This window comes from Podarcis muralis, chromosome 2 (genome assembly GCF_964188315.1).
Source record: "Podarcis muralis chromosome 2, rPodMur119.hap1.1, whole genome shotgun sequence".
Taxonomy (NCBI): Eukaryota; Metazoa; Chordata; class Lepidosauria; order Squamata; family Lacertidae; genus Podarcis; species Podarcis muralis.
This window is the reverse complement of record NC_135656.1, coordinates 62,166,805-62,194,357: the sequence shown is the minus strand read 5'-3', so window position 1 is coordinate 62,194,357 and position 27,553 is coordinate 62,166,805. Positions and strand designations below refer to the sequence as shown.

Below are 27,553 nucleotides of genomic sequence, written 5' to 3'. Positions count from 1 at the left end.
GGCAAGCTTATGTAGGAACAGGTTTTCCTCAGGTACCTGATCCCAAGGCATGCAGGGCTTTTGATAGTGTTGTGAGTTTTGTAGGGGGAGTAGGCTGTATGCCTAGCCCTTTCTAATACCTGCCCCCCTCCTTCTAATTCTTGGAATAGTCAGGCTAGCTTCCAGGTGAGGCAATCGCCTGGGTGACGGGCCATTAAGGGAACAAAGAAAGTGGATCTGGGCCAGGTGGCAAATGGGGCGACCTAGAATGAACATGCAAATTGCAGCCATGCACCTGGCTCTCCTCCAGCTTTACCCACCAAGTGGATGAACGTAGGAAATAAAAGTTTACAAAGTTCAGTTGTGAAAATCCACACCAAAAAGATACTGGTCAAGGTACTGATAGTTTCTAGCTGCCAACCTCTTCCACCCCACTCTGTGACAGTTCAAGGGCAAGGCCTTATGGCTTCCCCTCAGTGCACACAAAGGCCAAATGGGCCATGCAACAGGGCTGCTCCGTGGATGTTTTTATTTTTTCTGTGTGTGTGTTAACAAACTGGCAGACCTGCAGCTGGATGGCAATTCAGCAGAGAACAGGGTTTGGCAGAGCATTTTCAGCACCTGGCCCCCACCCAGTGGTCATTCTGTGCTATGTTTACTGCCTTGTATTGACTGTGATTAGCAAGAAATGCATCCAGCCTTAATGTTGGCCATGTGAAACGGGTTTTTTTGTTTTGTTTTAAGAAAAGCTGCTGGGTGGAAATCAGTGGTAAAAATATTAACAAACTCTTACAGTATCCTGTGCATGTCAGAGACCATTTCCTACAAAAATGGATGCTTTTATCCCTTCCTTATCTCAAATCCGCATTACTGTATAGTGTGAAAAAGAGAGTGTGCAAATAGGCCAAACTGCATCATGCAAAAAGGAGGGGGAGCTCCTGATCATATTGTTATGAGTAGTGCTGTCCCTTTGCTCTTACAGTTTCCTTCTCCCGAGTGGGATACTGTCACTCCTGAAGCAAAAGATCTCATCAATAAAATGTTGACGATCAACCCATCCAAACGTATCACAGCGGCTGAAGCTCTGAAGCACCCATGGATATCAGTAAGTGCAACTGCCCAGATCCTGAGGATTGTCTGGATGAAAAGCAGGTTTTTTTAGAGGGTCTCAGTGGGACAAAATACATTTCAGTTATGTAGCACACGCACAGCAGAGTAATCATTTGTTTGCATGCTGATTAATAAGCATTGTATCACATGAGGTACATGCCATAGATATATGCTTATTATGGGCAACTGGTTATGTGGCTCCAAAAAAACACTGAACCATTTGCTTATTGCACTTATTAAGTGTCTGTGTTCATGCAGTCCATTTATAGCAATCAAGACGGGCTCCCAGGGGGAAAAAACAGCTTCAGAGGAGCGCAAAGCACATAATTTTTAAAATCACTTTTCCTGTTTTCCACCAGACCTAGTCATTCTGATCTATAGAAATAACAGTTTGAGATGCACTTTCACTATTTCCACAGCCCGTATTGTAACTCAGCTGTGCTCTTGGAATAAAACTGTTACAGAGGACTTTGACAAGTTTATTTTTAATAAAAAGAAATAACTCTAGGTCTCATCCACTCAGAACCAGGGAGCCTATATAGGATGATTTCCCCAAACCCCACTGCTTATCATTAAAGCAATATCCTCAGTTTATTTCCTGGAACATTTTTTACTTGTGTACTTCTGTCTAGCAAGTGTTGCTGCCACAACTACATAGATTGGTAAACTATGGGTTTCCTTCCCAAGGGGCTGGAACATTTATATTCAGGTCTTTGCTTTGAATGTCCCTTGTGCTCAAAAAGGACAATAGTCTGAGCCATCAGTGCATAAGAGAATCAAACTGGGGAGGGTTACCTAAGCCACCATCAACCTAATGGACCATCTCCAGAATCTCTGGTGTAGCAAAAGAAGGAACAAATGAATAAGCAGGAAAACTAGTTTGCACAAACCATTAAAGTTTTATTTGCTACTGCTTGGAGAATTCAAACATATGCCTAATATATGAGTGCACATTCAAGAGACACAGAGATGGTGCAGAGTTCAGACTTGTATGTGTAGCCATGAAATAACCATCCTGCACAAAGGTGCAAGAAGCTGAGAGTTATTTAGGCTAACCCACTGCACAAAGGCTGAAGTCTCCAAATACAGGCTCCCCAAAAGATTTTGCTGATCTTACCTGGTTACAGTGGGCAGGGAACAAGTTCTGATTAGGACTCATGGGTTCATGCAAACCAAGGAATATCACAAGTAAAAGATGCCAAGTTGCTTTAAAAAAAAAAGGCAGGGTGTGTGTGTGGGGGGGGGCTCTCTATTTTCTATTCCCTTCCATTTCTGAGCAACTTTCTTTTTGCCTTACAGCACCGTTCCACCGTGGCATCTTGCATGCACAGGCAGGAGACTGTGGACTGCTTGAAGAAGTTCAATGCCAGAAGGAAGCTAAAGGTAATCCATGCCTCTTCTCTGACTTGTAGGTGGTCTTCTAGGAAATGGGTGTACATCACCAGACTGTTTTCCATTTCATCTGCCTTCCCATGTTCATAAAGGTTTCCAAAGAATTGACTTTCCAAGAAAGCTGTGAGGCTTCCAAGAAATTGGCTTTCAGAATGGCCACCTTTGTGCTGAGAAAGGAAAGGCCTTCCTAGATATCTTAATTAAGTCTTTGGGTCGTATGCACTAAATGACAAAGGATAAAGTAGAGCAGTGGCTCCCCGCTGCCCCCATTGATTGTTGTTGTATAACTAGATGCTAGTGTCTGCAGAAGGGACAACCCATTTCAGGCTCACTTGAGCCTGCAGTGCCTGCAGTGTAACCATTTCTTGGCATATCAAGGACTCTGCTCTTTGATAAAGTCCACTAAAATAATTCCTGAAAAGTGAACAATGATTAGACTAAATCCTTTTTTTAGAGGATTCTAGGACAAACTGAAGTTGCTTCCTAGGAATCACTGAATCTGAATTCCTTAAGGGCATTTCCATTGATTTCCATGGAACGTCCTTCGACAATGAAATTGGGATCAGTGTCCAAATTCACCATTTTCAAATCACTGTCCGCCAGCCCTATGCCCAGGGGGAAAGTTCAGTATCGGCTAAGAAGTTTATTGCCACCAGTGCTATCATCAGCACCTTCCTCTGAGGCCTTGTTGGATATCTCCACATGCTGTTATTCTTCCTTTGAATGCTGTGCAAATTTCCAGCCTCAGGGCTGGAGGCTAATAAGATTACTGAGCAAGGAAACAGATAATAATTTGTGTTTACTTTTCCTCCAGTAATCTGTTACTGCTTCAATTATGTTAATGTAATCCTATTATACATGTCCTCTTACTAGCTCATGAAATTGATTGGGAAATTGAGAAATGCTCTGTGTGTCCGCACGCACCCACAAAAATGAGGAGAGAGACCAAGAGTATCAAAGAGGCATAGCCCAGTTGACCTTTTTCACTTCCCCTCTTGGAAAGTTATATTTGGATGGAAGTTTTGAGTCCTGTGCAACCAGTGGGAGTAAATGCTAAGTTCCATCTCGCAGGGTGTATCTAACGTGGTGCTTTCTAGTCCCCTAGTGGTACACCTGTTCCACTGGTGAAATGTTTTCCAACTGCAGAACGTTGTTGTGGAAGAGAAGGCATTAGCAGGTTGCTTGTAACTTTGTTGCACAGGTTGAACAATCCGCTGCACAACAAGTTTTCACTAGCTCAGCTGTTGCACAGGATTTAACTGTTCGCAACATTAAAACTCACCTGCACCTTAGTACAACAAGAGCTCTTGTGCTAGCGGACAGAGAATGTCCGGGTACAGCTCGGCATCTTTATCCAGCGGCAATATGTGTGTCTACATCCTGTTTTTCTTTGACAAAGTAGAAACAGTTTTATGCACAGTACTGCCCCTTCCTTTTGTGAGGTGTTTTCTTTTCCAGTAAGAAAACAGGCAGTCGTAACTGACAGATAGTCGGTGTTAAATGCTTGGCAAAGGAGAGCAGGGATCTATAACCAGTTCTTTTATTAACTTGCAGAGAATGGCTCTGAAGATGTTACTTCAGTACTGTACCATAGTCTTCCCATCTATAAAATGGATGTGAGGAGACCAATCTGCTCTTTGACTTCTATGGGACAATATGCTATGTGAGAACAGATATGTGTAGTAATAGTAGTAGAAATAGTGGTAGCTGTGGTAGATTTTATTATCAGGTGCTAAAATTGAATTGCTTTTTTAAAACAAACAAACCATGCCACATATATAGATCTGTCTCTAAATGTCCAGTATTTTTTAATTTCACAATATATCAAGTTTGGGAGTACCATGTAGCATTCTGGGGCTTGGGCACAGCTCTGAACAATAGGAAAGCAGGTTATTCTCGGGCAGGGCAGGGGGCTTCTATCGCTGATGTGTCTAGTAGAGTGTAGCTGCTACTGCAGCTTCTATGGGGAGATGAGATATGGGGAGTTCCCCTCGAGACGCAATGGGAATTCCTCATCAGTGACTGCTAGAAACTTGTCAGTTGTCCTGGTCTCATCAGAGCATGGAGGTTGCTTGTTCATCCGAGGATGAAATCCCATTAACACTGCAAGAAAGGATACCGAGTCTCTATAAGGTGGCTATAATAAACCCCTGCTGCCATCATTGAGAAACTTGCAGAGTAGTTAAAAATCCCTGAGCCACTATCCAGTGACTTGTTTTCTGCAAACAGTTAGCTATATCTATTAATACCACCTCCGAAGTATATTCATCATACCCCTGGAACCATGCCAAAGAGCCATCCCTCTTGGAGCCCCAGCAGCTCCATTTTCCACTAGATGCCTTTAAGAGGAAGGAGACTAGGGTTGGGGGAAGGGATGGGTCTGATTCTGAACACAGTGATGTTTCTTGCTTCCCCGTTTTCTTTTTGTCTTTTGTGTATTTCAGGGTGCAATCCTCACTACAATGCTAGCAACCCGGAATTTTTCTGGTAGGTAACCCAACTCTCTCCAGGACAGTATTGACTTGCTGCCTCTTCATATGTTGGATGCTAGTCATATGTGCTTAATATGACTGACCAGTGTGACAGGCTCCCTAAACCCTGGCTCTCGTTGGAAAAGACTGGGCACAGGGCATTTTCATGCATGGCTCTAAAGCAGGGGTGGGGAACCTCCGATCCTGAAGATGTTGTTGGACAGGACTCCAGTTTCCATCAGCCCCCAAACAGCATGGCCAATCGTCAGGGATGATGGGAGTTGTGGTCCAACAGCAACTGCATCGTCAGAGGTTCCCCACCCCTGCTATGATAGCATTTTGGAATTCTTCTGCCATTTCTACCTGTGGCTAAACATTAATGCAGGAAAGAAAGAAAAGCGGAGAAGCATTTTAAATTTACATTCTGACCCTTGTTGGTTTGGCATTAATGAAGGTCAATTTGTATGTCCCAGACTTGCTCAATGCATAAATCCATTTGCTGGATTTTACTCAGTAGACAAGGCTATTGGTTGTCTTGAAATTCTAGCATTTCTGCAGCTTCCCTGCAGGTTGCTACTTTCAGCACTGTACAAGCAGATACAATTTGGAAAGCAAGATACTGGGACTGCAGTGGAATCCTATAAGGATGTTTTGACTTATGCTTAAAAATCCAGGGTTGTTGACTTTGGATTTACTAATGAAGATCACATGCTTTGGAGATAGCTTGCATTTTAATATGATGTTTGGGTCTTCCTGGTTGCGGTGCAGTCAGGGGAATAGGGCATTGCAAAGACTGGATGTGGTTGAACTGATACTGTACTCTCATTTTCATACTGACACACTGCTAATACTCAGGGGGTTTATTACTAGGTAAATCACAGGCAGCCAACCTGCAGCTTGTCAATCACATGTGCCCTCACTGCTTGTGCCAGCCATGCCAACTGGCATGCAGCACCTGACCACTTACCCACACCACCACATGAGTCCCTGGGGGCAGTAGGCAGGGTTTCTCATCCCTGGTATAAACCAGCACAACTTAAGGTCCCCCCCCAATACACCAAAACCTTTTGGATATTTGGGTTGGTCTGTTTGCACCATGTTCCTATTCTATAACATTCCCCAGATTTCACCATCCTATTGGTTTTACATTTTAGGAAAAGAAGCTTGACAAATGGACTTGATAAATGCACCAGTAGCCTGCCTCTAAGTTTGGGCTCCAGCCCTGTTATCGGTTATGCTTGGGAAAGTGGCACAGAATAACTATCTGTGTGTTCCTATGCATTGCTTCTCAGAAGTAAACGGGGTTTAATGGTGCTTACTCACTTAGAAGAAAGCATGCATAGATTTGCAGCATAGATCAAGTGCCTTGGTAAAATAATTTAGTTTGCTAGTGGCGGGGAGTACTGATGTATAAACGATCATTTTTAAATTCCCTAAATATTCACGACATGCATTGTCGCTGTCTGCTATGTCAGGAACTTCGTCCAAGATTTGTTTCTGTGCACAGCCTCCTTTCATTTCACTAGGCATCTAGCTCAGCAAGGCTTTCCTTGTCGTGGCAGCCTGGAAAGAAAGCACTCGATGTCTTGTAGACCTATTCCTGGAGTATGACTCAAACGTTTGGTGTCCAGACATAGCTCACATATTACTTATTTCAGGAACTTGTGGCCCTCAGATGTTGCTGGACCTCCGATCATTGGCCATGTTGGCTGCAGCTGATGAAACCTGGGGTCCAACAAGATCTGGAAAATCACAGGCTTCCCACCCCAGGCCTATTTCCAAAGGTCTCCAAGCAGCACAGTTTGAACGTGGAAAGAATGTATGTTAGAGATGCTACAGAGTTGACAAGGATTTACTATATGGCTTAATAAGATTCATGCATTCTTCCACTCCACGGGTGGGAGGTATTGAGGTGTGTTTACTACTTAAAAGTGAGCACTTCGTAATTTTGAAAGAGAAAGAAAACTTCTTCTTATGCATAGGACCTCCCACTCTACAGTTCAGCTTTTTACACACACACACACACACACACACACACACACACACCCACACCTCCACTAAGCTTCCCCTCTTTCCTTCCCTCCCCTGGTTCCACGCTGTGATAACTACTCAAAGTGAAAAGCTCACAGTTTGGAGGTAATTATACACAACCAGGACTACAATTGATCGCAGTTAGGTGCACTTAAGCTGCAATCCTATACACAGATATCTGGGGAGGTGGGGAGTAAGTCCTATTGAGACATGTACAACCATACATGTCTCAATAGGACTTACTCCCCACCTCCCCAGATATCTGTGTATAGGATTGCAGCTTAAGTGCACCTAACAACTTACTTCTTTCAAGAGGCTTAAGTGTGCCCGACTCTGTGCTGGATTGTGGCTTAGTTGTCTACGGCAGAAAGCTGATGTCAGTCCTTAACTCAGGCACTGACTTGTGGCTTTTCTCACGTCACATTCGTAAATAGTTATTAATCGTTTACCCAAAGATCACAAAGAAGTGACAAAGCACAACTAATCATTCCTAAAACGCTTTGTGACACATTGCTGGAAAGGCTGCCGTCAGTGGATCAGTGCAGCTGCCAATCCTCTTCCCTTCACACAACAGAAGATTTGCAACATCACCTTGATTTGGCAGGATTTTACATTTGCTTTAAATTATGGATGACCCAAAAAAGGCGGGGGCAAGATTTAATCTTGTACTCTGGAGAGGCAGCTATTGTGTGGACGTGCAGCTCCACCCGAAATATACCGTATGGGGAGAGGGGGGATATTAGGGGAGAAGGATTACAAAATTGTGATTGCCTCTTTGGGACACAGGAACTAGATAGGTTGAAGGTTCCTTTCCAGCACACAGGAATTGCTTACAAGTGTCCTCAAAAGGCCAGAGTTCAGGAAAAGCCTCTTCTAAGCTGTTTTTTTTTTTTAATTTTAATTTAAGGTAGGCAGAATTTGAAGAGGCTTTTCCAAGAAGCACTTTATGAGGAACTTCCAAGGATGACTTCCATCTGCTGAGATTTTTATTGAAACATGGCAAAAACTAGCTCCTTGGAAAATGTAGGGGGACAATTGTTTGTGATTACATTTAATATGTGGCCAAATTATTAGAAGTAGTGTGGCATGTGGCCCCAGAAACTTGTTCAAAAGGGAAATGTGGCCCTCCAGCTGAAAAAGGTTCCTCATTCCTGCTTCATGTAGGAAATAATGTGCCATCTGTATGTACACAATCACAGCTGATAATAAACAAATATTTGGTGTTCCAACATGGAGTACATGCAGTGTGAAACCACAATTGGTTGTGACTTCCTACAGCATGCACTGTAGTGAAGTACACCTGTGCAATATACACATGTGACAAACTATGCATACTATAAGCTGAAACACTTAGCCACAATGAGCACTTGGACGAAGGGGGAAAGGGCTGGATAGAATTTAAATAAATAAATGCTAAACTGTAGGGAAAGATAACATAAGATGCTTAGCTAATGCAGGCTGGTTGCTTATTGAATGGAGTAAACAAGGTCAAATGGGGACATAATTAAATCACTGAAGAAAAATCTAGGAAATTAGGGTTGATTGTCTACCATGACACTCTTAGGAAGTTTGTCTTTAAAAAATGAAAAAATGTGGAGGTGGAGGAGAGCTAATCAGCTGAGACTGCTCTAAAAGTGATAAGGGTTCACCACTGAAATTCAAATCAGGGAATTCAAATCTTGATCCTTTATTTAGTTTTCTGTCCTCCATGTTCAGATGTGTGTTCCCCCCGCCCAAAACCAGAGTAGTGATTGCTACTGACGGTAGGGTTATCCGGGTCATCTTTTGCTCAGAAGCTGCAGTCAGGCCAAGCGTGCTTATGCCATGCTTCATATCTGTGTGTTTTATGCATTCAGAATCTATTTGAAGGCAACAGAGGGAAGAGGGAGGGATTATGAGTGGGCTGCAGTCCCAGGAGACGAGGCTGGCTCTGGGATAGTCATGGGGGAGGGAGGCATGGGGGAAGATGTCTGCTTTTCATCATTGTCAAAATGTGGGCTGCAGCTGTCAGGATGTCATAATTGTAGCACATGACCCCACCAGCATGGGGGTCTAAAATTAGCGAAAGAGGCAGAGTGTGAGAAAGGCAGGCAGGCAGGCAATTGCACGCTGATCTTATCATAGTTGAGCCATTAGCGTTCATATCTGAGACCGCGAAACAGGGCAGGCAAGCCCAGGAGGTGAGGGTGATGGCACAGGGCAGGACTGAATCCCTGTAAGCCATGTTGAAGGATCCTTGAGCCCTCTCAGGAAGGAAACAAGTGTCAGAGAATGCTCTGTCCGCTCCCTTCTCTCTCCGTCGCTGGCCATTCTGCTGGTTCCTTCAAAGATTTGGGAGTCCGAGAGTACAAGTGGCTGTGGCTTTTCACGGGGAAGGATCCCAGTAATCCAGCTGGTGGGCTGCATAGTTTTCTGAAAGAGACTTCCTCCAGAACTCTGGATCATTGCAAAGCAAGTTCGCTACCAGCAGAGGAAGCGGTGGAATTGAATCTGTGATCTTCGGTTCCTGCGTTCTGCTGCTCTCACACAACTCCCCCCATGTTGCTGGTTCTCAGTGTGCTGACCCTGATACCGTGCCTGTTCCTCTTGACGTGGTACTTTTTCTCCACAGGAGGGAAAAGTGGTGGCAACAAGAAGAACGATGGCGTCAAGGTAAGTCCTGGGCTCATAGAGCCACCAGCTTGCCTGTACTCAAGAAGGCAGGAATGTTTGGGCTGGTGGACTGTGTGGTCATGGGTCCCTGCGTGGCCCAGGCCCTTTGTGTTAAGGCCTTGCATTAGTGGATCTCTTGCACCATCCTCTTCTCGTCATGAAATACATTTCCACATTCTGAAAGCAAAAAAGGAAAAACAAATACCTTTACCTAAGCAAAGTTTGCTGCTTAGAGTAATGGATGCCTTGACTCATGTTCAATTTGCTTGGCTAACTCATATCCTCATAATCTCTTCCCATTCCTGCTTTCTTTTCATAAAGAGGAGGAAAAAAGCTTGTGCCTTTCTCCTACCGTCTTACTGTTACTATGCTACGGTCATTTCGGGGAAATAGAGCCAATCCAAATGTTTGGAGGCCATGGTGAAACAGCCCCACAAGAGGACAGCAACTCACAAGTCCAACTGATTCAGAAATCTGGAGGTTGATGCTCCTCTGGTCCTTGTGTGGGAGTGAATTATGCCACAGTGTGCCTCAGAAATCAGGCAGGCCTTCTTCCTGGCTTGTTGTTATCTCTGTGTGAAGGAATATCTTGACACGGAAGCACTTCCAAACAAATCAACACCTGAGTGAATTTGGAGATGTTATGGATCGGCCAAGAGAGCTTTACCACATCCCCCTGCCCAACAATTTGAATTGGCTCTAGGGCATTTCTTAATACTGTAAAGGGGGCAGGTAAGACAAACTGAAAGACACTTAATATGGAAGAGAGGGAGATGGGATGGGGAGTGGGAGCAAGGATGACTCTTTCTTTGATTGGCTCCTGTGGACATCAGTTTAGACTGAGCCTCTGAGCAGTGGGGAGGGGCCCAGCTGCCACCTTTTCTTTTCAGATAGGTCATTGCTGTTTTATTTGAGTCCGAGTCTCCCACGGTGGCCTGATGAACTATCTTCTGATGAACTGAAAACCTGGGAGGAATGAGAAAATATAGATGTTTCTGTCATCAACCCAAAAGGAGGGGAGAAAGGGGTTAAAACTGAAAACAGAACTAGGGACACAAGAAATCCTCCCCAAAGCGCGCGCGCACACACACACACACACACGCCTCCTCCAGGTTTTTGATTCTACATTGGTCCCTTTGGGTTTGCAGCACTCATGTCATGCCTTGAAACCTGGTTCATTGATTTGGCAGAGATGCAGATTAATGGATGAACAGGTTTGCTCATTCCAGTGACATCACCCATTCCAGCTCTGAAATATTTGTGAAGTTTGAATGCTAGCGTTTGAAAGAATGGCTTTGTGCTGATATTATAATGATTTTCTTTTCTGGAAACCAAACTGGAGTATTCTGGACAGGTGCCTGGCATCTCTTTCCACGGTGCCAAATTGAGACTCGGTGGCTATCTGAGGATGTGGCAAAGGTTTCTTCAAAGAATGAAGAAGATTCTGACAACAGTGTTCCTTGGCCAAGAGATACACTTACGCTTGCCCATCTGCCTATTTCCTATGCTAACAGCCACTCCTGGCACTGTCATCTCACCCCCATTTCCTTGCAGAAATACCCCAGATGGACAGACCTCAATTCCAGCAGTGGAATCCCACTTAGCTTAATTGTCAAATTGGCTTGGCTGCAGATTCTCCTTCCCCCTCACCTTGTTTGGTTTTGATATCCCCCTCTGTAGAAGGAGATGACTGTTGGCACCACAAATTGTGGGGTCTAGTTCACGATCTCATGGTTAGCTTGCCTTTCTGATGAAACTCTCTGGTTTAACCAGTTCATGCTAACAGAAAGAACCTACCTACTGTGTTTGAAGTAACATGGTAATGGCAACACCCCCCATTGCAGAAAGGATATTACCCTCTACTTTGGCTACACCTTTTAGTGAAAAAGTAGATATTTATGTGCCACCTCTGCAAACATGCTATCCATGGAGAGTAGAAAGGACGACGGACCCCTTTCACCAATAGTTTATTGAGAGAAGAGGCTTTGCCCCTCTTGTAACCAGTGGATACTCAACAAGTTCACTGCCCTGTGTCACATCCTGTTACATTGTTAATTAATGCAATCACTGCCCCATGTCACATCCTGTTACATCCTAAATTAATAAAGTCACTGCCCTGTGTTGCATCCTTTTATTGTATGTACGTCCTACTTTAATAAGGTCACCACTTTTGTGTTGCGTCATGTTGCGTCAATTGCTTCTACAGTTACCGTCCAGTAAGGTTTCCTAGACAGTTCTTGGTTCTTGGTATGTTCTCATTGGAGCCACCACGCATCTGAGCCTAGCTACCTTCATCATATATAGCTTAAGTACCAAATCTAAGAGTTGTAGTAGAGTCTGTCTTTTGGTTGGCTTTGGAGAAGAAGCTGTAGAGGGCTAGCTGAGGATATCATATGATGAAATAAAGCAGTCAGAATCACCAAGTGCCAATGGGCTCTTTCTACTGTAGCTCATAGAACGCATTTCATCTCACCAGATATATGCAGTTTTGATACCTTTTTAAATAAATAATAGTGAAGAAGGTTAGGATGGAGGCTTCTACACTATGCCTATGGTGAGCCTGTTTAGATGCTGCATTTTCTGGATTTCATCTAGATCCATTTTCCAAGTTTCATCTACAGGACAGAAAGAAGTAGTGTGGAGAAGGCAAGAAGAAGCCAAGAATGGATTTGTGGGGTAGCAGATAGAGAACTTATTCAAGACTCTTTTGAGTGATAATTAGGAATATGACATGATGTGCCTCTCTTTTGATGTACATTAAAGCGCTGTGTTGAGAGAAGCTCATCAAGAATCAAAAGACAAAAGTCTTAAATCTTGAATTATTTGCAGGATTTCTTCTGTGAGCTGTTCAGTACTACTTTGAGGTGTAGAAGGAGCTTCTTAGGTCATGTCTGCAATGCAAATAAACTCACTTCCACCATTTGGCATTGTGTTGATTTACCACCTTTGGTACAATGCTGGGATTATATGAATCAGACTTTCCACTCCTAAAAACTGCAGTCGTAGTCCATGTAAACATTGCAGTTTGCCTGTGGTTTCAGTCATTCTCTCAAGGTTTTATCACACTTTTAAAAGAAATCCCTGGTGAAAGCTATGTGATAGCACATTCCTGCACACTGTTCTGTTTCTTCTCACCCAGATACTTGTTGCTGCACTTGAACAAATCTAGAAAAAGGGCGTCACTTGGCTCAAAGTTTGACCATCATCTACTTCATTTGTATTTTTCATGCCCTAGCAAGCCTCTCCTAGCTCTGATATCGGTATTCACATCCCACCTAAACAACCCCCACTCTGATTTGGTGCAAAGGGACGCGGGTGGCGCTGTGGGTAAAAGCCTCAGCGCCTAGGGCTTGCCGATCGAAAGGTCGGCGGTTCGAATCCCCGCGGCGGGGTGCGCTCCCGTTGCTCGGTCCCAGCGCCTGCCAACCTAGCAGTTTGAAAGCACCCCTGGGTGCAAGTAGATAAATAGGGACCGCTTTCTAGCGGGAAGGTAAACGGCGTCTCCGTGTGCGGCTCTGGCTCACCAGAGCAGTGATGTCACGCTGGCCACGTGACCCGGAAGTGTCTCCGGACAGCGCTGGCCCCTGGCCTCTTGAGTGAGATGGGCGCACAACCCCAGAGTCTGTCAAGACTGGCCCGTACGGGCAGGGGTACCTTTACCTTTACCTTTACAGCATTATAACTGGGCTACTCCAAACAAACACTGATATTATCTCATAACCATTGCAAATGGCAAGATGCTTGCATCTTAGTGTGGATAGTGAAGACTTTTAAGTGCTTTACTGGTACCTGAATTATCATGCCAAAATGATGTGCAGACATGACCTTAGAAGAGTGATCACTGAAGACAGGATGAGAAGCAACAAATTTCGATCACAGTGAGAATGCAGATTTAGATTAGTGAATAACAAGACTGTTCAGCAGTAGTGTAACTGTCTATGAAGGCTTTCAGAGATGCTATAGATGTAAAATGCCCATCCTCATTCGGTGCAGTAGAGGATCATTTGGATTTCTTCTGGCTTTATTCTTTTAGGATTCAAAGTGAACAATTCCAGTATTTAATGTCTCCAGCTTTTTGCTGCCACAAGTAGAATGATGCAAAATCACAGTGGCAAGGAGGGTTGGAAAAGTATAGCATTTCATTTGCGGAGGGCTGTATTCAGATATTGTTGTGTCCACAAGTTAAGTTGGTGTGGCAGTTTTAGCTTGGTGACTAGTATTTACAGATCTCAAAACATGATTCCTCTTCAGCTTGGAAATCTTTTGTTGGATTGGATTAGAAAATGGCAGGAAAGATGTTAAGGTGGAGCCCTGCCCTGGGTCAGGATGTTAAGGTTCATAGGGATGCAGACATCTGCGGGTCCAAACATAGAATAGTGGACAAGGCTGATGGATTTGTTAATTGTGCTGGAAAGTTAGATTGGCATGGTTTGCATTGTGAGAGTTTTGACTTCTCTTTGGCATTAAGCATCAGATTTATTCACAAACTCTTCACCTTTCTAGTAGGATCGCAAAAAGGTGTCCTAGGACCCACTGCGTCCCATGTTCTGCTCTCTTCCTTCTTTCTCACTCTGTGTCTCTTCTTGTCCTATCTCTTCTCCTTGTTTTTCCAGAAAAGAAAGTCCAGTTCCAGCGTTCAGTTAATGGTGAGTGTCCTTTGTCTTCCTCAATGCTGATAATGTTGGGCCTCTCAACATGTTCCAGCCCTCCCTGTTTTGGGGAATCACTCTGAGGTGTGGAGAGCAGGGCTGAAAGTAATTCCTTCAGAGCAGCATCCTCCCCTATGGGGATCCTTCTAAACAGGAACGGCTGGAGCAGAAGGATAGTTGAAGCCCAAGAGCACTGAGAACCTAATTCCATTTTCTAGCGAAAGGTTCTCCATGGAACTTCTCCTCTAGCAGATCTGCAAGCTGCACCAGTCCAAGCAGCCGTGAAGGAAAGGCCATCTTATATGGCTTTGCTGGAACTGTTCGGTCACAGGAGACCAAATGGCTGGCACGGCCTTGGTCAATCTGCTGTTTAATATTGTTTGCAATATGTCTCTGGTGGGATGAACTGGTGGTTGCAGTCCAGCTACCAGAGTTGTCTTGATGAGAAGCAAATGGTTCCCTTTCTCTGTGTTAATCTGTGTACCAGTTGGCTGTTTATGGAAAGAGGTGTGTGTCAGCCTTTGGCGGTCCATGTGGTTCTTGGCAGCCCTCTCTGTTTGAGTGTACATTTCTTTCTTTACTATGCGGTCAATGTGGTCTCTTTCACTCCTGCACAATCTCCCTCACTCTCTCATCCTAGCTCCCTCTCTTTGTTAATTTGTACATTCCTCTCCCAACTGTAGTCAACATGGTGTCTTTCACTCCTACACAGCCCTTCTTGCCCCCTGCTAGCTGTAGCTGTAGGAGATGTCAAGCCTCTCACTCCTGATATTAGTGCAGTGGAATACTAGTGAATTCACTCCTGCAAGATTCTTCACAATCGGACCTCCGGCTCAGTTGTGGTTTCAAAGTCAAGACAAGTATTACAGTCACAAAGCAAAATCTGTGGTTACTGACAAGTGCTTTTATCTGATGCTTACCTGGTTTTCGTCCCTTTGCAGTGTTTGGTTCTGTTGAGGTAGAACCTGGGTGATGGGTTACCGGTTTTCTGGGGGGGAAAACCATTTGGGTGCATCTTATTTTGCTTCTGTCCTCTCCGTTCTTTCTCCAGGAATCTTCAGAGAGCACAAACACCACCATTGAGGATGAAGACACCAAAGGTATAGTATAAGACTGTGGCGGAAGGGGTAAAAGGAAACCCTTTTTAGTCAATGACTTCCAGTAAACATGAGTTGTGAGACTATGGACCCCTAGGCAATTCTCGCTGTCAGCCTATATAGATAGAGCTGTTCAAATACTACAGTGGTACCTCGCAAGACGAATGCCTCGCAAGACAAAAAACTCGCTAGACGAAAGGTTTTTCCGTTTTCGATTTGCCTCGCAAGACGAATTTCCCCTATGGGCTTGCTTCGCAAGACGAAAACGTCTCGCGACTTTGTTTTCTTTGTCTAAAAACAAAGACATGTTTTGTTTATAAAGTTAATTTATTTTCCCTTCAATTTTTGAACTGCTCTTTACAGTATGTGTGACTTTAAAGAGCAGTTAATAAACTGTTGTTGTACCAAATTTGGCTTTGTTTGGACTTTTTTTTGACCATAGGAACGCATTAATTGATTTTCAATGCATTCCTATGGGATTTCGTGCTTCGCAAGACGAAAAATTCGCTAGACGACAAAAATTGCGGAACGAATTAATTTCGTCTTGCGGGGCACCACTGTAAAATGAAATTTGAAGCTTAGAGTTTTATTTTTCATCCATTTTTCAATGAATGAAAACTTCAGCCTTACTCTATAGCCCACTGACCAGGATTGGTCAGTAAAACTGTTCAGCTGTCACAAAACTATTCTGTCGTGAATTTGCAATCTAAAACTTATTTTGTGAAGTAAAAGAAAAATCAACTGTGTGCAGAAATTTACTGTGATGCATCTAAAAGACTCAAATTTCATGATAAGTGGTCCTGTATCAATTTATGTGCAATGCGCAAAATTCTCCTACAGAATAATACCGCTGTTGTGACTACCATTTGTGAATTAGCAAGGCAATTAGACCTCATTTGTACATACCACTGCACCACACCTACTCAGGGACATAGCATTGGAGGGGGCGCTGCTGGGGCGATGCCCTGGGCACATTTTTCTGGGGAGCACTGCGCATTTGGCTCTTCACGCCTCCTGCCAGCCCTGCACCACATGGCAAGGCTGGGATCAGATCTGAATGATTTGCCGGGTGAATCATTCAGATCAGATTCCAGCCTCGCGAAGTGGCGTAGGGCTAGCAGGGCAGCATGCGAAGGACTCAACAGTCATGCACCTTTCAGTCCCAGCCTCGCCTTTGCCATTGTCTTTGGCCATTTGCTATGCATGCAGGGGCTAATGAGAGTTGAAGTTCAGCAATATCTGGAGACTCGAGTTTGCAAAAGGCTGCCCTAGATACTTAAATCCCTTGCTCTCCCTCGGTTCAGCTTGCAGGGTGTTGTGATTTTTCTAACAACTTGGCAAACACTGACTTTTTCATTCCTCTTCTCCACCGAGTCTCTATGGAAGTAGTTTCACTGTCACCATTTTAAACCAGTCTTTGGGAAGAACCTTAGTGAGGCCTCTTTCTTACTGCCTGCCTGACAAGGCCACAGCGTTCCCATAATAGCTTGGGAAATCAGTGTTAATTTGTAAAGTCTCCCCAAATGAAGGGAACTCATCTGCTGTGGAGATGGACTTTGGCCTGACATTAAAGTTAATTGAAAATTTGTCTCTCTGGGAATAACTCCCGCAGGAAAGGCAGGAGTGTGTGTGTGTGGCAAATTAATATGAAATGATAGAAACACTGCTGATGAGGAAAGGCTTCCCTGCGCATTTTATCATTAACCACTTTGTCTCTTTAGTATAGGGAATTAGATCTACCCACAGGACACCCATATTTTAGCCTTATTAATAAGCACATTGGAATGCTTTGGCACAGTCTTTTGGAAGATCCAGTTCCTTGAATGTGTTGCTGGATTTCTAAGAGATTTCAGCCCTCTTGCAGATCCAACAAAAAGCAGAGGTAAGGAAGGAGGGCAGAAAAGAATCATCCTAAAATTTGTATTGTCTTCAAGGCTTCTTTAAAGTGAAAAGGAGGGTAATGGTGAGGTCTCTGTGTTTGTTTTTGAAAGAAGTTTGTTGTTCCAAACTTTAAAGCATCTATCTTTTGAAGGGCAGTGAAAGAAACCTGAGGAACTTGACTTGGCACATTTTCTCATTCCTTGGGGGGGGGGGGAGGCACAAAGAGGCTGTTCATATTTTGTTGCTGCAAGCAACCCACACAGATTCTGACACAGGGATCCAGGTAAACCTCACAGCCACTACTTCAAGCCTGCCTTTCAGGAATAATAATCCCATATAATCGGGGCACACAGCCTCCCATGACAAGTCATTTGTTCACAAGGGTGTAGGGGCTAACAGCACGTGAGATGCAAGTACCTGTAACGAGTCCCAGCACCATTTTTTAAAAGAAAAGATTTGTGAGCAAGGCTTTTTTTGTGCGAGGAAGGCTTTCGGCAGAGAAGCCAGTGACTTGGGATACTGTGTGCTTAATTCTTTCCCTATCTGGCATTTCTCAGCTCATCAAGCTGCCATCCCCACAACAGCTTCCCTATGCAGATATCAAAATCACATATTTACCAATGTTTTGAACCTTTGGAAATTTAAAGGAAGGAAAAAGTTGCCTCCTCACATATCTTGAAGCCCGAAGAAGGGAGCACCTTGTAACATGTCATTCATTTACACATTTTATGCTTGATATCAATTAATACTAATCCTACTACTAATAATAACAAAACAACAACAACCAGTAGTTTCTAAAGAAATCCTGCTGTTGGGTGTGTTTTCCCTCACAACAGCTTCCATCTGATTTGAAAACATAAGCCACAATCACCGTTAAGTTGAGGTGTGTACATTTGAGACCACCATTGCACATGCTCAGATGACAACTTAACGCATAGGAGTTTGGCAGGGAAACCAAACAGGTAACACACATCAGGTGAAGGCATCCCGGTGCCCTTTCTGGCTTGTACAGTGTGCAACTGCAACTTGAAACACAGCAGAAGGGGACAACCTCGCTGTGCTTTAGGCCACTAAGAGTCTCAGGCCTCTGAATAAAACAGGTCCCTCTTGGCACCTGTGTGGGTCTCCTGGCTGGTGTGACCAGAGCCATCTCTCCAGTGAAGATGCTGCTACTGGTGTGGGAAGCTCCCACAAACTGGCAAGCCGTGTTTGCATATGTGATTGTCGCACCCCCTGGCCATAGTCTAAGACTGTGCTCTCCACGGTGCAAAAAGTTGCACATGCAAAAGGAGATACCACCACGGCTATTCTAACAGTGCTGCTCAGAGTGCCAGGAAAGCAGCCTGCCCTGCCAAGGTTTGTTTTTAAATGAAGTGGCAGTCACTCACTCATGGCCAAAAGTGAAAACAAGCTGCTCTTTGGCCAAGAAAGGTGCCATTTTGTAACAACGCTCTCCTCCGCCTCTTCTCAGTCCTTAGTCTGCACTGATGCCTTTTGTTCTCATTCTACCCCCTCTTACTATCCTTCCCCCGCTGCCAGGGTCTCTTTGCTGCTCCATTTGTTTCCTCTGCCAGTTCCTCTCCCTACTGGGGTGTAATGTAGCTGAGCAACAAAAGCTTGCCTCCCTAAGCCTGGTGTAATTGCTTCTCTGTGCTTCAACCACTGTGTTGAAAGAGCTGTGCAGACTGGCAGGAAAGCACCAGCCATGTCTGTAAATGCCTCTGAAGGCTGCTTGTGTGTCACCTGCCAAGCACCACCACAGCTGAGGTGTTTATGGTAAGGCTTGCCCTGTAGTTGATTCTTCCGAGGCTGGGAACTAATCTGCCACCTCCAGCCTGCATGGCTAAATGGACAGGCGTTCTAGTCCAGCGACATCAGGAGGGCTGCATGGACCTCACCCCCGCCTAGGCAATCACTAAATACTGAGCTGGCCTTTCCCTCAGCCCTTCCACTGAAAAGTAGAAACAGAACCAAAGATTTCTAAATCTTCCTCATTCTGGAGGAGTATCTTTTCCCAGCTGTTTTTATAATCTCTCCATCTAGTAAGTCTTTCTTTAAATTCCTCCCCTTCTGCCAGACTATTCAGGGCTGTCTATATGTAATAAAAATAAAAATATTTAAATTCTGTATGCAAGCAATTCAGTTTTCTAGTTTTGGTAGTTCTGAGAAGGGCAGAAGCAAAGAAGCCCTATCCTCAACCTCTGATCTTCTTGGCCGCCTGCTGAGATTTTGAAAGGCATTGCCCCAAAGATTTTCAAATACATCTTCACAGCAATAAGGACTAGAAACTTGAGGTGCTTTTTAAAATGAAAGCAGGCATTTTTAGAAAGTCGAGTTCTACGTGCACTACCACTTTCTGCGGTTCACAGCACTGTGACATCCACACAGCTCTAACAATGCCCTTTCTCACTGTCTTAATTTACATTCAATATTTTCTCTCCCTTCTCCCCCCCCCCCTTTAAACCAACAGTACGAAAACAGGAAATCATTAAGGTGACGGAGCAGCTGATTGAAGCAATAAGCAATGGGGACTTTGAGTCCTACACGTGAGTGTGCCCAGTGGGTGTCTTGACTTTAACAAGAGAGCGAAGTATATTCCTGAGCTGGCCCAGTATGGAGGAAGAGGGTTAGCAGGAAATCCTTCAAATGGCCTTAACTGTGAAAAAACAGTTTTGAAATGTCAGGTTGCTCTGAAGGCAAGCAAATTAGTGGTTTTCTTTTATGGGTTTTCAAAGCACAGCTAGAAATGAACTTCAAGAACTTGTGTTTTCCGTTTCTTCTGTTCATACCGAGCCACTCTGTCATTATTATCTCCCATCAAAATTAAAATGGATGGATTCATTTTGCAGTCTGGCCAAGGATAAATCGCAGCTATTACTGCTGAGTGAGCAAGCAAAGGCCCTGGATTCCTGGTTAAGAGAACAAAGAAGCATGGGTTTATTGATGAAGAGTAGAGGCTGCTGAGTTTGTTTTTCTCCTGTCTACAAGAAGGGCCTGTTTGAAAACAAACGTGCAAACAAAACCCCTTTCTATCTTTATGAATCAACCAGTTAGCACGGTAATATTATGGGAAGGAGCACAGGTCAGTGCTGGAGCTTCTGCATTTTGTGCAGAAAGTTCCATGCTCAATCCCTGGCCTTCCCAGGGAGAGCTGAGAGAGAAACCAATAGGCTGACTCAGTATAAGGCAGCTTCCCATATTCCTAAATGAATCTTACTTTACGCTCATCTCAGCATAACTTCAAAATAGTTAGCACTAACTCATTAAAGCTTAACAAGATAATGAGGAACCCAAAGTTAACCTCCATAATTTATAATAGTATTTCCATTGTGGGTAATGGGTTAAATGAGTGCCTTTCACCTATTTATTTATTTTTAAATATACTATTTGAAACCTCAGTTGAAACCCATCTGTTTACTAAGGCAGGATGCCAGCACACTGGAACTGATGCATGTTCTGCTAACTTCAATAAGGCTGGATATATTTTATTGATTTGTTTTGAATCTGCCCAAGGATGGCTCCATAAAGTCCCCCACGCAGTTGGCAGCGTGGCATAAAACAAGAATTAATACAAACAATATGAAGCAATTAGATTACAGATAATAGACAACAAATCAAGAACGAATCAGTGGCAAGGAAGAGTCGACAGAGAACCTTCCCTAGTAGATTTATGAAACATAAAAATCTCTGCCAGGTCATACAGTCAACAAAGTGACCCTCCCAAAATCCCACTGGAACAAAATGATTTTTTTGTCTTTTAACTAACTTTCTAAAAATAAAAAATGAGCTGATGTGGTGAGTCTTCAGGAAAACAGTGTTCCATAATGAAGGCGCCACTTACTGTTGTTTTCCCTCTAGCCTCTGACAAAGATGAAAGTTAAAGCAGAGACCTGTCAGATGATTTTGATGTATTGGTGGGTGGTCTCATACAGGAGCAGGGAGTGTTCTCTAATATGAAACACACCATAACCATTCAGAGCTATTAACACCAGCCTTGCAGATTGTGCTTGGAAAGACATTGGGAGCCAGCACTGCTCTGAGTTTATTCACACTTACCTGGGCCTAGAAAGAGCCCACCTGCCAACACATCAAAATCAGAGCAAATGTCAATTCAGATTTTTCATGGATTGCCATTTACTCCGATTGAGCTTTAAAGAGCGAGTTTTTGCGGGGAAAGCTCTGGGGCAAATAAAGGGCACTCAGGACATGAAGCTTGTCCATCCTGCGGGAGGATTTTACAGATGCTTCCTTTAACCTGCCACCAAAATGACAATTTCTTCAATCCATTAGGAAATTATTGCAGCCCCTCACTCTTCAAAACTGAGAACATGTCCTTTAAGGTCACAGGCCAAGAAGCAGAGAAGCTATTGAAGTGTGTCACTGAGCACAGTGGTATGCTTAAGAGCTAAGAGAAATAAATTAAAATATATTATGAGAAATAAATTATGTATTTGTATTGCATAGTCAGGTTAACTTCATTGGTGTTAAATCCATAGGAATGAAGACATGTGACTAGACAATGAGGTTATTTCACTTCCTTTTCTCTCTCCACCCTGACCCTGGTCCTTTCATGGGCTCTTCCAGGAAAATGTGTGACCCTGGGATGACAGCTTTTGAACCAGAAGCTCTAGGGAACCTGGTGGAAGGGCTGGATTTCCATAGATTCTACTTTGAAAACTGTAAGCACCCTCTGCCTTGTCAAAAGGCCCTTTGACTCTCTTATCAGAATGGAAATATTTGCAATATTGGGTCACTTCATCAGCCTTCTAGCCCAGGGACCAGCCTCTTAACTACAACCAGTTTGTTTTAAAATAAAGTATGCTAAGAGATTTGAAGGCATATAGATGGAATCTTCTATCCTGTTACCCGCCAAGATTCTGCTTGTCAGAGTAGAAATTTCATCCTTTGAACATTTTGGTTCACAGCAATAGATAGACCTAACATGCCTTAAATTTGTCTTATCTCTTTTTGAGCTTTCTGAAAAGATAAGGACAACTTGGCTGAACTAGCACATGCATTTAAGGGCAGGACAGTATATCAGAGATACAGCACAAACTCAGATTTAATTGCTAACACCTCCTGTTAAAAAGCATATCTGTATCAAGGCTAAGAAAGACCTCTGGCTGAGGCCCTGGAAAGTCATTCCCAGTCTGAATAGACCATGTTGGGCTGGATGGACCAATAGTATGTGTCAGCTTTGTAAGTTCATAGGTATGCATTTGAAGGTTTAGTTCTGAGTAGACTTGGTTAGGCTTGTGCTCTTAATCTCTCACTCATTTCCAAAGTTTCAAACCAAATCATAAATGGTTGAATGTAGAGTGGATGAGCAGGATTCACCTAATGAACCCTGTTAGCACCAGCCCTATTTGAGGGTTTCTGCTTGCACAGTGCCCCATCCCCAATGGCTGGGGTGGGGGTCAGGAGAACCCCCCAGAACAACACAGGAGGGGAGGGGGGATTGTTCCACCTGGCAAGCTACAGTACTTTTGCTGACAATGTTGAAATCCCAAACAATGTTTTTAGTTTTTAGATTGTGGACTGGTCAGTGAATGCAATTTAATGAATTTTTAAGAGAATAATCTCCCTATGATTGGGACATAAACTGAAACAAGCCTAGAAATATTGTGCATACGCCTTCTTTTTCCTTGTTGCTACAATGATTTTATAAAGATTAGAGAAAGATGTCCGTCCTAGTTATGGGGAGACGGAGGCAGCATTGATCTCACTGGCTTTCCTCTCAACCCCCAGTGTGGTCTAGAAACAGCAAGCCGGTCCACACTACCATCCTGAACCCTCACATCCACTTAATGGGAGATGAATCTGCCTGCATTGCCTACATCCGCATCACGCAGTACGTCGACACCAGTGGGATCCCTCGCACTGCACAGTCGGAGGAGACCCGAATCTGGCACCGCCGGGATGGCAAATGGCAAATTGTTCACTTCCACAGATCTGGAGCACCTTCTGTCTTACCACAGTAAGTCATCCCCAGGCCTTGGTGATCCCTCTCAAAGCCACCCTTATCATACCATTGAAAACTGAATATTCCGTTTCCACAGTGTAAACGGGAATAGAGAAGTGTAAATTAAAGGCGAGAGTATAAGCAAGGCAGTAGAAGGAAAGAACAGCAGCGAAGGCCAAATGTAACACACATATGCATGGCTTAACAATATTTGTAGCTAGGTCAAAACCTTCCTGAAAGAACTTTTATCTATGTCAGTGGTCCCCCACCTTGTTGGGCCTGGGGGCGCTTTTGGAAATCTAAGTAACTGTTGTGGGCACCACAAAATAAAATAAATTTCCCAGAAGAAAAACTGACAGTGCTCAGGACCGCCCCCCCCCCCCCGGTCTCTCAAAATCAAATACCTACACACCACTCCCAACAAATAATTTTTTTTTAAAAATGCAACAGGTTAGGGTTAGGGTGCCTCTCCCTCAAACAATGAAAAGCCCCAAACCACAATTTTGAAAACAAAACTTAAAATTGGAGGTGGCCTTGACAGATGCCTGAGAGTGCTGTAGTGCCTGCAGGCACCACATTGGGAACCCCAGACGGGGATTATTCATTTGCCTTTATGCAAGGGTGCATTCATGGCATTAAATTACAAGAGATTCAAAGGCAATTCATGCATATTTAGTTTAACCTCCCACCAGTTACAGTCACACATTATTGTTTGATGATTTGCTAAGATCCACATGCATGCTACCAGAATGGAGAATACTCCGCCCCCCATGTGGTAGACTCAGAATGGTATTTTATTGGTGGCAATGACATGCATGGAATAGAAGTGTCTAATGACTGGTTCTTGGAGTTAGAGCAAGTTTAACATTCTCTCTCTCTCTCAGACCCAGTTCACAGGTCACTTTTTCACATGGTAATTTTACCACGTCAAATTATTTGTGAACATGATGTTTGAATCTGGTCACGTGACAGGAGATATTTATTATGCCAGAGCAAGCCAAATTAATTGCAAAATACCAACCCACCCCAGTTTATATTGGTTTAGAAGTTTCAACTTTTAGTGATGTCATTCAGAATTGGGGCTCCCACGTTCTTTTCCCCATCCCCATTCATTTTCTTACTGTGATGTTATGACTGTCATAGGTGTTTTCTCAGTGAAGAAAGATGCATCCTCGTATTTCATGTTAACTAATGCACTGCCAGTTTAAATCATCAAAAGAAATGAAAATAACTTTATTATCCATAAAGTGGAGTTGAAAGTGAAGAGGGAAAAACTGTGTTATTTTATCACTCTCTAAACTTCTTGATAACAAGGTGTGAAGGTGCAGAAATGAAGTTAAGGGTATACACTGTTTGTTTTTTAATAGGCGGGAACATTCAAACACACAAGCCCCCACCTGCACTCTGGAATGATACAGTCCAGCATCAGATACTTCACGTGTGTCTGATCATCTGTTTCTGATGTGAGTGCAAGAAGATTCCATATGGGCATCCCTGATAGCAGAGAAGAGTATCTTTTGTCCAGGTTTGATGAGACTCCACGGCTAGCCCTTAGCGGCCAGCGTGATAGTGGTTACTCACTCTGTTGAAAACTACTACTGAAGTTAGAGTCATTCATTCATTGCTTTTATGAATTGCCTCTCTGCTTAAATAAAAAAGTGTTCAAGGTGATGTACAAGAACACACCCCGCTGGGGATTAAACAAATTTATTTGCAGTTAGGGATGGAGGAAAAATGCCATGCAAACCTGTGTAATTCCCACTTGTGAAATTCAGAAAATGTTCAGAAAATGTGAACAAAAATATGACTGTTAGGGGAAAGTGTGCATAAAATACATATATATTAGTGAAAGCAACATGCTAAAATGCATTGCATTAGATAATTTACTTGCAAAAATGTGTATATTAGGAGAAATGTGCACTAAAATGCAAGCAAATTTTAATGAGGACTTTTTAAAAAGAAAAATCACAGACTGATACAAATGTGACTAACTTAAATTAAGGTTGGGGACAGAGAAAAAGTGAAACTGACAGAATCATCTACCCTATTTGTGGTAGCTGCTTTTCCTGTTTGCCTCCACACTAACTGTTTTCTGAGGAATTGCCATCCTTCCCTCATTTAGGTACCATAGAGAATCCAGATGAAATTTTTGACAGATGGTTGCATTCTGGTGTTTTCTGTGTCACCTTGCCATATCCCCCCATCCCATATCTAATTTGTGGCAATTTTTCCAGTTGAACCGGGGGGGGGGGGGCGACAACCCACTAGCTTGTTCAGCATGTTTATGCAGAGAGCTATTGATTCAACTGGCTTTCACTTCTGCCCATGTGCAGCCACTGTTAGACTTTTAGGGTTTAAAAATATTTTTGACACTTCCTTATTGCACTGCTGCATGTAGAGCAATAGATGCATGCACAAATTTGGGGTGGGGAACCACAACAACATTGTGATGCTCCTTACAGTTTCAAGCCAGAGAGGGCTAGGGAGACTTCTCACTATTTTACAAGCCTTTCTGGGGCTCAGTGCAAGCAAGGAGATTCCCTCCCATCATTTTCTGGTTTCTCTCAGCTGTAGAGCTTGGAATTCTAATGAAAATGCCTTGCTGCACTTGCACTTCAGCATAACAAGGAAGGACCATTTTTTAAAAGCACCTAAAATGGTATGTCAGGCAATGCAGGCCTAATCCTTCCTCTGTCCCCTGCTTGTCAGAGATGCCTTGTGTCATTTCCCTGGCATGTGGGACTTTAAGAAAAAAAGTTAACTGGTGCTCTAGAGTGAATGTGCATTCATAAAGGGGTGGAGGAACCCTTTCCTCAATATTTTAAAACAAAATTAATTCCCCTCCCCCATTTTTTTCAATAGCTGCCATGCCCTGTTCCTCCTTCATCATGTGTATAGGCATTGCAGGATGCTAATGGGGAAGATCTGTGCTACACGGAACCGCTATTTTAATTCCCCATCCAGCTCGCTGTGCAAGAGTGATGTCTCAGCAGCACTAAAGAGGCATACTGCTTCTTATGCTTCTCTGAGGCTAATTGACAATCTAGGTGTATGCTCCTGCCTGTTCTTTTCATTTGGGTTCCCTGAATGCTCTGTTCTCCGCTTGAGAGATGGTGGCACTTAGTAGTTTGAGGTGCAAGCAGCTACCGGGATGGTGCAGCTCTTCTCTTATTCTCCTCCTCCTGCTGCTGCTCTCTTTTCAGGGCAAGGCTGTTCAAAAGTAGTCTAGTGGTGATAGTTGCAGAAAGAAGGTGGGCCCCCTCAACATGAGTCACATCCACCCAACACATTGAAAGCACTCCTGTACCACTTTAGCAGGCATGTCTTCCCCCAAAGGATCCTGGGAACTGTGGTTAGTTAAGGGTCCTGGTCACTGTAGCTCTGCGAGGGGTCTCCTACCCAACTCTCAACACCCTTAATAAATGACAGTTCCCAGGATTCTCTGGGGCGAAGCCATGACACCAAAGAATGCTTTCAGTGTACAGTGTGGGTGTGACCGAATGTTTTACATTCTCCTGGACATCTCTTGTCCTCTCGTGCTCTTCACTCCTTCACCCCTGCCCCGCCACAAAGCTTGAGAGGTGGATGCCAGCTGGAGGACAAGGCTTCACAAATAGAAAAGAGTAATTATTTGGGGTGGGGGTGGCTGGGGTTGGGGGGAGAACCAGATGGGAAGGTCACCATTTTGGTGGAGTAAAAAGCTGTTTCCTTTTGTGTTTTTCAGCTGAAGCATCAGCCCCTCAGGCCAGGTTTCTCACTGCCTCACTACAAAGGGAAGATCCCTGCTATCCTTTACCTAGGGAACTTGGCTGCTGCTGCTGACTCTCCTCCTTGGTTCTTGCTGGAATTCCTTTCACACACAGAGCTCCTCACCAAAATAAACCAAGAATTTAATAGACTTTTTCTCCTTCTGTTTCACACGCTCTGCATTTTGCCACTTTGTGCCATTGTAGTAGAACAGGGCAAGACACCCTATTGCATGAAAAAGCTTTTCTGTGGTTAACAGGAGAAACCCAATGTGGGGGGTAGCCTTCAGCCACTACTGCCCACAGATCTCATGGAACCACCCTGGTTCAGTACTTAAAATTAACTGTGTTCCTCACAAGGACATGGTTTATTTTGGTCTCTTTGCTGTTTTCCACTAAGTCTTAAGGGGCCTGAGAGAAAAGGGAGCATGTTCCAGTGCAGAATCAGAAGCCACCTCCTTGCAATGGCAGATTGATGCCCATCCACACAATGCAAAGTTCTTGCTCGATTATGATCTCAGCCAAAATCAAAAATACTTTTATACTGCCCTGCGTTACCTAAATTCCAGATCGATAAGCATAC

The 27,553-nt window shown here is 43.8% G+C and overlaps 1 protein-coding gene and 1 long non-coding RNA gene across 4 annotated transcripts in view; one reads left to right on the top strand and one right to left on the bottom strand.

Annotated features, from left to right (window-relative positions):
* Nucleotides 1-27,122, top strand: part of CAMK2A (calcium/calmodulin dependent protein kinase II alpha) — a 108,502-nt gene extending 81,380 nt beyond the window's left edge. Inside the window, exons 10-20 of one of the 3 annotated variants that reach the window (XR_003705248.2) lie at nt 962-1,084; nt 2,389-2,472; nt 4,926-4,968; nt 9,595-9,635; nt 14,249-14,281; nt 15,336-15,384; nt 19,733-19,808; nt 21,847-21,941; nt 23,011-23,239; nt 24,592-24,687; nt 26,949-27,122. Coding sequence is in view for 1 of the 3 variants with exons in the window: in XM_077924613.1 (XP_077780739.1) it covers nt 962-1,084; nt 2,389-2,472; nt 4,926-4,968; nt 9,595-9,635; nt 14,249-14,281; nt 15,336-15,384; nt 19,733-19,808; nt 21,847-21,941; nt 23,011-23,239; nt 26,949-26,952 (777 nt within the window). In the remaining 2 variants the exon portion in view is untranslated. The remainder of the gene's footprint in view (nt 1-961; nt 1,085-2,388; nt 2,473-4,925; nt 4,969-9,594; nt 9,636-14,248; nt 14,282-15,335; nt 15,385-19,732; nt 19,809-21,846; nt 21,942-23,010; nt 23,240-24,591; nt 24,688-26,948) is intronic. The other 2 variants (XR_003705250.2, XM_077924613.1) reach the window with 2 other exon arrangements.
* LOC114591349 (uncharacterized) lies at nt 9,594-15,377 on the bottom strand. The gene is made up of 2 exons (XR_013391921.1): nt 15,205-15,377; nt 9,594-9,812 (listed from the first exon to the last, which is right to left on the bottom strand). It is a non-coding gene; the product is annotated as an uncharacterized LOC114591349 (long non-coding RNA).
* Nucleotides 27,123-27,553: the final 431 nt, after the last annotated feature.